The sequence below is a fragment of the Triticum dicoccoides genome, chromosome 5A (assembly GCF_002162155.2).
Source record: "Triticum dicoccoides isolate Atlit2015 ecotype Zavitan chromosome 5A, WEW_v2.0, whole genome shotgun sequence".
In the NCBI taxonomy this organism is placed as follows: domain Eukaryota; kingdom Viridiplantae; phylum Streptophyta; class Magnoliopsida; order Poales; family Poaceae; genus Triticum; species Triticum dicoccoides.
Window position 1 is genome coordinate 658,921,307 of NC_041388.1, and position 12,721 is coordinate 658,934,027.

At 45.2% G+C, this 12,721-nt stretch overlaps 1 protein-coding gene across 1 annotated transcript; it reads right to left on the bottom strand.

Moving 5' to 3' along the window:
• Positions 1-2,646: 2,646 nt before the first annotated feature.
• On the bottom strand, positions 2,647-11,190 carry LOC119298330 (receptor-like protein EIX2). Its single transcript, XM_037575775.1, has 3 exons — positions 10,773-11,190; positions 3,471-5,162; positions 2,647-3,422 (listed from the first exon to the last, which is right to left on the bottom strand). The coding sequence occupies exons 1-3, from the start codon at positions 11,188-11,190 to the stop codon at positions 2,647-2,649; spliced, it is 2,886 nt and encodes a 961-aa protein (XP_037431672.1).
• Between the last annotated feature and the right edge of the window lie 1,531 nt (positions 11,191-12,721).

Genomic DNA, 12,721 nt, shown 5'->3' on the forward strand with positions numbered 1-12,721 from the left:
AGGGGCCTACTGCCTAGGGTTAGGATTGGGGGCGGCGCTTCTCTGCTCTCTGCTGGCTCGAACGAGAACGAGAAACACGTCTGGCTGGGAGCTGGGAGTTGATGGGATGGGCGCTGGGACTAGTTGGTCCGGGCCGAAACGAAGCATACTAGTAGTAAAAAAAATCGCTTTCTATCGAGGGCAGGCTTCAACAGGCTGAAGCCTGCCCATTGGACTCGCCACTGAGTTGAACCATGCACCAGCCCTTATAACTGCTGAGATACTCAATACCAAGCGTTGCGTTGTACTGAATCAATTATATGCGCAGTATAATCACACACATTATTTTGACAGGAGTCTGCCATTCCCAAATATGCAAGGTCGGGCTGCTGATTCAATTGGAACAAGAATGCACAGTCCTTAGGAGCTTGCCTCAATGGAACTTGCGCATAATATTCAGGCAGCCCAATGCGCTTGTCCATGAGACAAGTGCTAGAAAACAAGGTTTCAAGGGAAGGATCATCTCCAAACTGAACTGCTCTGTAGATGCATGAAAATGATGGTCAGGGTAGCTTCAGCTACACATTCCCTTGAGCACGTACTGCATAAAATGAAACTAAGGGCTCCATGCATATGACTTGTGGCTTGTAGAGAAACCCAACCAGGGAAATACTAGGATAGTACATGGTGTTTCCCTTTGTAATTGTTCCATGGATAGTTCTAATACACTCTCCATGCCACTGCCATTGTTCAGCTGCTGAGTAATAGGCCTGACACGTGGACCGATTGTACCGAAAGTTGTTGGAAATATGCCCTAGAGGCAATAATATTGTACTCTCTCTCTGTTCCTCAATATAAGTCTTTCTATAGATTTCAATAAGAACTACATACAGATGTATATATAGACATATTTTAGAGTGTAGATTCACTCATTTTGCTCTGTATGTAGTCTGCATTGGAATCTCTAAAAAGACTTATATTTAGGAACATAGGGGGTATTATTATATTTCTCTATTCATAATTAAGAGTTTATATTCTATGCTATAACTGCTATGATCCTGAAATATGCAGTTCAATGAAAAAAATCATATTCACGTGTGGATTGATAAACGGTAAAATAAGATTTCTAGTCTCACCTCTAAGACTAGCTCAAATGATGTTTGTGATCATGTTTTTTCGGGTCTTGAGATATCGTTAAGTGTAATGATAGTCTCAAAACAACATTTAGAGTATGATGTTAGAAGAACAACATATTGAATCGATCCAAACTTGACTGTTATACTTTGAAATAATATTGTCAAAAGGCAGCAATTGTTGTAACACGGAGTGTTAACGTATGATTTGGTTCCTTAGACCATGAGAGTATCGGAGTTACTTTTACCATATGTTGAACTTTGGGGTTGCTCAAATGTCATCTGTAACTAGGTGATCATAACGACAACTTACAGGTTCATCGGAAAGTTTCACAAGGGACTAGATAGCTCGAGAGTGGAATTTGCTCCTCCGACAATGGAGAGATATTCGTAGGGCCCGCTCGGTGTGACAGCATCCATCATCGTCTGGTCAGACACAAGTGACAATGTCATGGGATACCGGAACACATCAACGAGAAAGAAGAACAAAACCGGTAACGAGGAGACCAGTATAGTTAGCATGTGTATGACTCAAGAGGATATCGATATATCTCACCTCGAGTTTTGTAAAGTATCACGAAGCAAAGGGAACATCACATGATAACCAAAGGTTCATTCAAATATCATTTGTGTATTCACATGGATTGCTATGGATGTCCATCATTCCACTATCGGTCATTGAACGAAGGGGTTCCGTTTATGTCTATGTTTTACCGAATAATCTTAAGGTAATCACGATCTGCTAAGTGTTAGGAGGACGGGACTAACGATGATTTATTTGTGAAATAGTTTTGTTAATATTTGAAACAGTTTTGATAGGAACCGGCAGCGTTTCAGGGTCACCGAAAGAGTTTCAGAGTTTATCGGGCAATACCGGATATTACCAATAAATAATACATAGGTAGACATATTTTTGGATATTCTAAATTAATAATAAAAGGCTCTCATAATAGTCACGAGACTTTTATATTTAATTAAACTAGATGATTCCCCGCGCGTATTGCAGGAATATCTATAGTTAGGATACTTTTATATTTAATTAAACTAGATGTGCGGCCGCCGACGCTGATGACGAGGACGGTGGGGCGGGGCGCGACCATGGACCATGAGCTGGTGGCGCAGTACTGCAGGCTAGCTGGTCGCGAAGTGCAGAGTGCCTGGATACAGCAAGTGCAGATGTCTCATGAGAGTAGCAGCGAAGGATGAGAGACGATGCCGATACTCTGGATTTGTCTAGAAAGGCATGGAGCCTGACATGCCAAGAGGGCGGGTGGCGTGGAGCCTGCTGTCATACGCTTTCTTCTCAGCAAGGCGCCTTTCGCTCCCCACGCACGGTGAGTTTCGGGATAAAAAAATAATCAGTCATCATACTATAGATCAACATCTTTATAACTTTTTTCTTTACACATGTGTAATAATTCATACACATCAAAGGTAACCCATGGTTTACCATACAAACCGAGTGCCTTACACACCAAAAAAGAGCATTACACTTGACAAGAAAGGTGAAATACCATAGTGATCTCAGCTTCTACTACTCCATCCTTGTGAATGAAGCCCAGCTCACCGCCGCTCGCACGTAGACCCAATCACACATGCAGTCAAAGAACGAGAACCAAATAATTCTCCAGTTCCTCTTGAATAAGAAGCCACAGAAGATAATCCAAAGACCTGCTACGAATCCGGTGCAAATGCCAAGGTATAATGACAACGCATCGCTCATGCCCTCATGCTGATCCTCTGGAATCCATTGAGTGATTTCCATTCCTGAGCAGCTCCTTGATACAAGCGGACCACAAAGACCTGGATTCCCAATGCAGATGGATGTCTGGTCGTCCAAAGCCTGTAACTGATTGCCGGACGGTATGGTTCCTGTCAAATTGTTGTATGACAAGTTCAAGTGGGCCAGTGATGTTAGACCTGCTAAACTTGTAGGGATTTCACCGGAGAGCTCATTGTGTGAGAGGTCCAAAGATTCCACTGCCCGTAGCTCACCAATAGCCAAAGGGATTGTGCTGCTAAGGTCATTCCATGTCAAGTTCAAGCTTTTCAATGCAATGAGCATGCCAATTTCATGAGGAATCTCCCCTGTTAAACTGTTGCAAGAGAAATCCATGTTTACCATATATGCGATTCCTGTCGTGAATTCAAGTTGTTGACCTTTTGTGACCACCGATAGACTATCGTTATAAGCATAACTGTACTTGTCGATGGCAGACAACCCAGCATGGAGAGTATAGAAAAGGAGATCTTGTTGGTTCGGAGTTTGAACCATACCAAAGAGATTCCCAAGTGAAGGTGGTATATTCCCTGATAAATTTTTTTGAATTGGTTTGAATTGCTTACCACATATGTCACATGGTATATTCCCTGATAAATTGTTGCTTGCAATGTCTAAATACTGAAGATGCTTCAGCATTGTGAGTTCAACAGGGATCCTACCAGAGAACATGTTGGAGCGCAATCGCAAAAACTGCAAGTACGGTAACTTTGACTCAATCCATGTTGGTAAGCTCCCAGAAAATTTATTGTTTGCGATATCAAGGAATTGTAGCCCTTTGCACATCTGAAAAGACGATGGGAATCCCCGTGAAAGATTGTTACTATTCAAGTTAAGCACGGTGATGCTTGAAGTTTTCGGGACACGAGGACAATTCAAAAAGCTCCCATTTAGTAGGTTCTCTGATATGTCTAGGAACCACAGGTGTCGCAACTCAAACATGGAGCACGGAATGGTCCCAGAAAAAGAATTTTTGAACAACACTAGTATTTCTAGCTTCGGTGCTCCAATATTTGACGAAAGTGAACCTGATAGATTGTTCCTAGAGAGGTCTAAGTAGATTAGGTTCTTTGAGTGTTCTGGAATCGGGCCAACAAGTTGGTTAGAACTGATATCCAACATAAAAGGTTCTAACCCACCAAACCGAAAATTTGCGGGAAGCCTCCCGACAATCTGGTTTCCCGACAAATCCAAGGCTCGAGCATGGCGTGTTGCAGTCCAAAACTCAACAGGTATGGAATCATGTATACCTGTGTTTGAAAGATCAAGAGTGTTGATTGTTGACCTGACAACCCCTACTGGAAATTGGGGCCCTAGGATGCAAGATCTAAAGCCTCCTGAAGTTAATTTGAATGGACCATTCCATGTGTTATTGACGAGCATAGTTAAGGAATTATCGGAGATCCACAAGACCCGCAGGCTACTCAGATTTGTGAAATGGTGTTCAATAAGTGTACCATGCAGGTTGTTTGAGTTCACCAGTAACTCTAGTTTTGTAAGTTTCCGTATACCAACATGTATCTCTTCGGATAGTTCGTTATTATTGAGCCAAAGTGTGGTCAAGCTACTGAAATCCTCTAGTCGATTTGGAAGGCCCCCAGTCAAATTGTTGTGATCCAAGTACAACTCTTGTAATGCATATGCTGGCAGTCTATGAAATAGATCTTCCGTGCTTCCGCTAATGGAGTTTTCTGATAGTGTGAGCACTTTTAGTCTCTTGAGTTTCTTGAATGTTGATGGCACCATGCCCAAGAAGTTGTTTCCCTCCAGAATCATATATTCAATGGAGGTCATGTTTCCAACCGCAGCAGGTATAGGACCTTGGATTCTGCAGTTATACATTCTTAAATATCGAAGCATCGGTAGATCCCAAACCAAGTGGTTGGCTCCCAAGGATGAGTTGAAGGGGTTGGACTCGAGACAGAGGACCTTTAGTGATGTAAGGTTGGAGTGCAACGGTGGAGGCATAATGTTCCGAAGCCCACAACCAGCTAGTGTAAGTACTAGAAGAGAGGGGAGCATGTTGACAGCATGAGTCCAGTTGACGGCGGCGCTAAGGTCCACCCCATCCATGTAGAGGTATTGTAGCTTCTGTAGGTGCCTCACCCATATGAGGTCAGGCGAGTAACAACCGAAAATAGAGAGGTCAAGACTGACCAGATTTGAGAGGTTCCCAAGGTGAGGAGGGATTCGCCCACCGAAGAACAAATCGGTGAGGGCGAGATGAATCAGGCTCCGGAGGCCACCGATGAATTCAGGAATGGATCTTGTTAAATCTATGGGATCGGATAGGGTAGATTAATCCGGTGAACCTACCTTGTCCTTGTGGCTCAAGGAGCTCCAGTTGCCGGCCATGGTGGATGGCGACGGTGGTGGCAGAGAGTAGTGGTGGCAGTGCTTCCCGTCAGCCCTGCACTAACCCTAGATCGGTAGGGATGTAGGTAGGGTGTTCGGCGCTGCGACGAACCTCGTGATGTGAGCTGCCGCCCCCACCTCTTTATATAGTGCAGGTGATAGGGGCCCGTCACCCATAGTGGGTTGAGCGCCCCCGATTAGGGCGCGGATCTAAGGGCCCGGTGGGCCGTTGGGCCCACACGGTGGAGATCATCCTAACATTCTCCCCCTTGATCTCAACTTTTACTTTTGACCTTATACTTTTACTTTACTCGTTTCATAACAGATCAATACATAGAACATGTTTCATCGTCACAGCTCAATTGCCGATAGAATCAGACAGCCACAACGTACCTCTCTGTTTTGAAACAAATTCTTTAACCTTGGGCCCATTTATTGTCCGGAAATGTTAGACTATACCATAAAACCCATGTCGACTGTGTGTTCTCCGAACACACTGGGCGGTAAGCCTTTAATAAGCAGATCTGCAAACACTTGTCTGTTGCTTTTATGCTTCAAGCATTCCTACATAATTCCGGACTTTCTCCTTTATAACGCTTAACTCTATGTCAGTGTGTTTGGCATCAACACTTGACTCGTTGTCATAGGAGCGAAAGACTTAAAATAGTTATCGTTGTTCTCAACCATTATCAACTCCGGGTACAAGTCTCCTTAACCATTTTGCCTGTCCCTCAGCCTCATATCAAGCTATAAAATATCTTTGCATCACATTGATGATAATTGTTTCATTCTTTGGAGCTTTTCCACACAAAAACCTCCAAATATGAAAGTTAGCGACAATTGTGGATTTCGCTATACATTTCACAAGTCATGTCTTTGTACTCACAATCTTTTGAGAGCACTTATTTCTTTCAGCATGAGGCCGATATCTTTAACTCCATTCCAATGGTCTATATATGGACTGGACATTGCCAAAACAACCCGGATACGTGAACCGTGTCAGGGTAATGTATTGAGCTTCCAACAGCTGAAGCATATGGCACCATATCCGTTTTCAATCTTTTCTCAACAACTTTTGGAACACCATAGTTTCCAGTTCCATTACCCTTAACTATAAGAACAGGCGTAGGTTTTCTTGCATGCACACTTTAGAGGCCTTTCTTAGCATGTCCATTCGACATCCTTAATACCCCCTTTTATTCTTTTCTTCGTGAATCTCTATACTTATAACGAGAGACACTCTACCGAGAACATTCTTTTGAACTTTGAGGACAAGCACTTCTTTTCTCCTACTGTAGTAGGTTGACATCACCACTAGCAAGTAGGATGTCATCCACATGCACATGATTAGGAAATGAATTTCCCATTCTATAACTTAGCACGAATACAATTGTCCTCTCATTTTCTTTAACCCAAAACAACATTTGATTGCTTTAGTCCATAAAGGACTTCTTCAGGTAGTATCCCTTGCGTTCTTTACTTTCATCTGATGTAACTGAGATCATGATGTGCTACCAACACTCATTGTAATCTATTCAGTGCAAAACGCGCAAAAACCTTTCGATCTAAGTCGTGTTTTACACCTTTACATATTTCCTTTGGAGTCACATTGTCCTTGTAGACTCTTTACAGCCTACTGTTTTGGCTCCATTGGAAATTACTCATCAGTCCCAAACATCGCCGGGATGCACAATTTCATTTCATCTCACATAGTCTCTTATCATTTAGATAAGCAGACACTTCACAAAGCTCGAATGAGCGCTTTAAATAAGGTGGGATCAACCTCCATTTGAATTTCACTAACATAGACTTTATAGTAATCAGAAGTATCTGATTTTCTCATTCCTTTATAGAGCTAACAACTTGTGTTGTATAGGTCATACAACATGCTCTCCCAGATTACTCCATCTTCACTAAAAAATGGCGTGTCTTTACACTTTGTAATTTGAGTTTATTCTGTTAAAATTTTCTTCTTTATGGCACTTTAAGCACCGTCTTAGTATTCCTTACTCTGCTTTCGGAACTGTAAAAGATCCAGAAATACAACTATTTCTTTTCTTTAGGGGTATGATTATGACCGTCATACTCCCCCAGACGATCACATTCTTCATCACGTTATCTAAAGTATAGGGGAGTTTCATCAATCTTAATTTATCTCATATTTCTTTCTCCCCCTCGAAATGTGGCAATAACTTTTCTGCCACAATTTCGAAAATCATTGATAACTCTTGTGAATTGAGGAAACTTCGATTATCTACTTCATTCATCAGATTACTTCATACGAAATGAAGTTATCTCTTCATACAAAATGAAGTTATCTTTTAACTAGTATGGGAGTTCTTTATCATTAGTACTTTTGCAAGTCACACTTGCATATCATTCTCATCTTTAGGTTCATCTGTAACTTTTAATCTCTTTGGATTTATTGAGTGCTTAATGACCATTAGACATAAGTGTATGGTTGATACTAGGAAAGCATAATAGCTACTCCATACTTTTCTTCTAGAGTGAGACACATTAAGCACATGAGTCATCATATCTTTCTCCTGTCATACAGGATAAGTCCTTTGCCAGAGTTTCTCCTGACATATAGGATTTTTGGCATAATACTATGTCAACTTTACCCAGTTACGCATGTATTTTATCAGACTTTCCTCGCCATGCGGGTTTTATCATAATCCTCTTCCTGCTATGCAGGTAATTCCCTGTAAGGAACATGAATGCCAGAATTGGCTCTTTTGACCGCATATGCAATCATCAAATTCAGAAATAAATTCAAACGCTCTTTGACACACATGCTTAATCCGACGTTGGTCAAATTAAACACACATGTTGCTTGTTTCATCTCAAATCGTGTTGACTGAAAAATCTTCTTCATATAAAATACATGAAAGACATTCGTCAACCAAGACTCTCAATGGTCTATCTGTTTTCTGCTCTTGGATTAATATCCAAGAATTCTTTTCTTTTGAAGCCATTCTTTAGAGAGAACATACTCCCTCACGTTATGACCTTTCGTGGTCATCTTTCAGGTCACAAGTACCCAGCCATTCGCTTTCACGAATGAAAGCATGTAAAACTTTTAGTCTGAGAAAACATAGCCAATAATCAACAATAATGAGCATAATAATAACCCTATGTTGGTCTGATTAAAAAATATGCACATTAAACTTTTGTAAAGCTTCCTTTTTATACTCTAAATCACCGTTGTGGTAGAATTAGAATAAAACTCATTCTTCTACATTAATTCCATATCACCGTTGGGCGGAAATGGAAATAATGCATATAAATCATAAACAATGTGATGATAGTATTTCTATTGAACAACATTGCTAAGAAATAATCATCATCATCAGCTTTATTGCAGCAGAAAACTTTTAATATACATTTCTCAATCTTTATCAAATGCTCTGAAAATTGGTCACTTTGATACAAAAAATTATCAGAGATTTGAACTTTTAACTATAAGACTCATTGAATTATAATATTGCCATCATCAACGTTGGTCAGAAAATAACAATACCATAATCAAACTTTAATCAAATATCTTTCTACTGTCATAGCAGAAGCTATCTGAATCTGATTTCACCCACAAGTGAAAAAACTTCTCTCAAAAAACTGTTCATCCAATTAAATTTTCCCGTTGGTTCCAATTTAATTGGAGGATAATATTTTTTCTTTGCAGCGAAAACTTTCTGAATCTATTCAGAAACAATTCTATACTCTTTTACTCTCTATGCAATTTCAACCGATTGGTTCAAAAATGCATTAGAGAAGCAACAATTTAATCTTTTACTTTAGTTCTATTCACTTTTAAAGGAGCACTTTTATTTTTATTTGCAGCGTAAAAACATGAATAGAAAAATCATGAACTTTTTATTCTTTACAGAAACTTTTCTTTTACTAAAGAAAATATTATGAACTTTATTATTTTCTTTATAAAATTCATTAATTTTTCTTTTTCTGATTTTTTATTTTCATTTTCAGAAACTTTTCTGTTTTCCTTTTCAGAACTTTTTCATTTACTTTTCTGTACTCTAAACAAAATTTCGTTGGATGAAATTTGAGTAGAAAAACTATTTAAAATCTGCCCAAAAACCGGACAAATAACAAAAAAAAAAAACTGCAGCGCACCCCAGCGCCCGCGGCTGCGGCCTCGACCCAGCGCGCGCGGCTTCTGGCCTAGGCGCTGCGCGAGCAGGCCTGGCCCCGCCTCTACTATCGGCCCAAGAAGCCCGCTGTGCACTAGGGTTTTGATCCTGGCCGTTCACTGCGATCCGACGGCCACGCGCGCGATGCGGTCGAACAAAACAACCAACCGCGCCGCTCGGGACGAACCCTAGGGCATTTCGCCCCCTTCCACTGTCGCTCGCCCGCACGGCGTTCACGCCGGCCGGCCGCCGCGCCGCGCCTATCGCCGGCGACGAAAACGGCGCGTCGTGCCAGCCTTCTCTTCTTCCCCTTCGTTTCCCCCCGCGCGCACCGCTCTGCCTGGCCTCCACCGCCGCGGATCTGACCAGCGGCCCAGTCGTGCCGCCGGCGAGCCGGTTACGGCGTCGGACGCCACTGCTGCGCGAGCCTTTTTCCTTTTTTTACCCCGAACCTCCTGTACGCGAGAGAGAGGGAGAGCAGAGAGGTGCGGCGACTTCCGATGCGGCGCCCCGCGGACCCCTTGCGTGTTCGCTGGCAGCGGCGCAACAGAGGGTCCGGCCGCGCCAGCCGCCGGCGACGGCGTCGAGCGGACACGGCACGACGTCCGGCCGCTGGCTCTTTCTCCTTCCCCATTCTTCCTCTTTTTCTCCTTTTTCTCCCTCCACCATGTAAAGCTTCGAGCAGTGGAGAGTCAGAGAAGAACGGCGCCCCTCTGGCCCCCTTGCCGGCGTGCGCGTGCACTCGTAGATGGGCGCACGACCGTCAAGCGGTTCAGCGGCGACGCCCTGTTTCGGCGATACTCTTGGTCTCTTTGCCCCCCAAAAGGGGACGGTGTTCTTCTTCTCGATGCCTCGGCTTGCCGATGCGCATCGAGATCGAGAGGAACGGCGCGGCCGGTGCGGCGGCGCTTTTTTTTGCGAGATTCTTTGCCCTTCTTTTGGGTTCTTTTCCGGAGGGGAAAACTTTCTGTGATTTATTTTCAACCGAAAAATGTAACCCAATCTGGCTGATACCATTGTTAAATCTGTGGGATCGGGTAGGGTAGATTAATCCGGTGAACCTACCTTGTCCTTGTGGTTCGAGGAGCTCCAGTTGCCGGCCATGGTGGATGTTGGCGGTGGTGGCAGAGAATAGTGGTGGCGGTGCTTCCCGTTAGCCTTGCACTAACCCTAGATCGGTAGGGATGTAGGTGGGGTGTTCGGCGCTGTGACGAACCTCGTGATGCGAGCCGCCAGCCCCCACCTCTTTATATAGTGCAGGTGATAGGGCCCCGTCACCATAGTGGGTTGAGCGCCCCCGATCAGGGCGCGGATCTAAGGGCCCGGTGGGCTGTTGGGCCCACATGGTGGAGATCATCCTAACAGATCTCCCATCACCGAAGTCGTTGAATGAGAGGTCTAGGTACTGCAGATGTTGGAGAGTGAGCAAAGAGGGGTTTATCTCACCTCCTATGCTTCCATACATGAGCGGACCATAGTTGTAGCTGTTGAGATCGAGCTTGATGATGTGGCCAGTCTGGTTGCTGCACCCGACGCCCATCCACCGGCAGCAGTCCTTGTCGGCCCGCCACGACGAAAGGTGGTTGCTCGGATTGGTGAGGCCGGCCTTGAAGGTGAGAAGCGCATCTCGCTCGTGGGGGATGCAGAGGGTGCCTCCCGGTGCTGATGGTGGTGGCGGTGGCCGGAGTGCAGGCACGACTGGGGCTGACGAGCTCCGAAGGAAGACGAGGCACCACGTCGCTAGGGCTAGGAGGATCGCCGTAGCTTGGGTCGGCGGCCTTGGCTCGGCCATTTTGGGAAGTGGACTAGTGGGTAAGTTCGTATTGTGTACTCCCTCCATTGCAAAATATAGTGCGTTCATGCTTCTCAAGGTTCAACTTTGATCATAAATTTAATCACCGAGACCAACTGCGGCAAATACGAATTCACTGATATAATTTTTGCTCCCGCCACAATCGGTCTTGATAGTTAAATTTACGGTCAAAGTTGAAGCACGGGAATAAAGAAAACGGAAGGAGTAGTAGCCTCGGCCATGCACGCTTTGATTTAAGGAGCCAGCAGAGTTCGTTGGTTCCACCCGTGTCAGTGTCAGGGCCTGGTCAGTGTCAAACTACCCTGCATGTGAGTCCATATGAGTTGACTGACCGAGCGCATAAAAATTTCACAGACCAAACTGGGTGGTGGCGAAGCGCGCCAAATCTTGATTGAACTCCGAAGAGACAAGCAACCACGGGTCCACACACGGCTACATCTCGTGCCGTGAATCCGGGGGAATGACCACGTCCATGCCAATGCCAAACTACGTTGCGTTCAGCTGTGGCTTTAATCAAGAGATAAGAGAAGGATGTTCCTACAAGCCTCCTCAGCGATTTGGATTCCTGACCGTTGGATCTAGTTGCTTGATGCGATCTGGGCCGTCAGATCAATCCCTGGAACGACCTCGTCCGTCGGATAAAAAAAGTTACTGCTGGAATGAATAGTTTCACCTCAACCGTGCCATCGCACGTAAATAGCCTGCCCCGCCGGGGGCATTTTTGTCATTTCACACTTGTGCGTATAAATTGCGTCCCCGCTCCTGTGGAGATGACCTAGCCGCCTCTCCCTCGCACTCACGCATCCCCTTTCCTCTTCCTCCCGTCCCCCCTCCTGGCCACTCGCTCGATCCCCACTACTCGCCGCCTCGGACGCCGGTCGATTCCGGCCGCTCCGTCGCCGCCCGGCACACACGCGGCTGCAGCTCTACTAGCTTCACCGCGTTGATCCACTTTTCCTCGCCTCCTGTGGTCGCCCCCATCAATTTCCCCCTGCTAGGGTTTCGTTGGTGGAGGTCGACCTCGCCTCCGGCAGCCGCCTGCTCGTTGCCCGGCGCGACTGGACCACCGACATCAACACGAAAGAGGTGTTGTTCGTCATCATCAATCTGCCTTGGGTTCACCGGATTCAAGAAAGGGCACGGGCGGCAACTCCCTCCTGGATCCCATCCGTTGTAGGCAACTCCGATGAGTCCACCCTGATGCATTGTTTGTACCTCGTGCACTTTTTCCCCTCTCTCGTGGTTCGGCGGGGAGCGAGCGGCGGTTGCAGATCGATGCCATGTGGTGGAGCGGTGGGGGGTTTGTAGGGGGAACCACGCCATGGCGGGTGAGGCAGACTGTGCCAGCTAGAGAGGTGCAGGCGCGTTTGATGGGGCGGATGGTTCACGACCGGCGTGTGGCGAAGGGAGGCGCGTTGATGTACATGACGTAGGAGAGCATGGTGATGCTTTCGTACAGCATGGTGACCACGGCGGGGCGTGCCTAGGTGCATGGGGGCGAGCTGGAGTT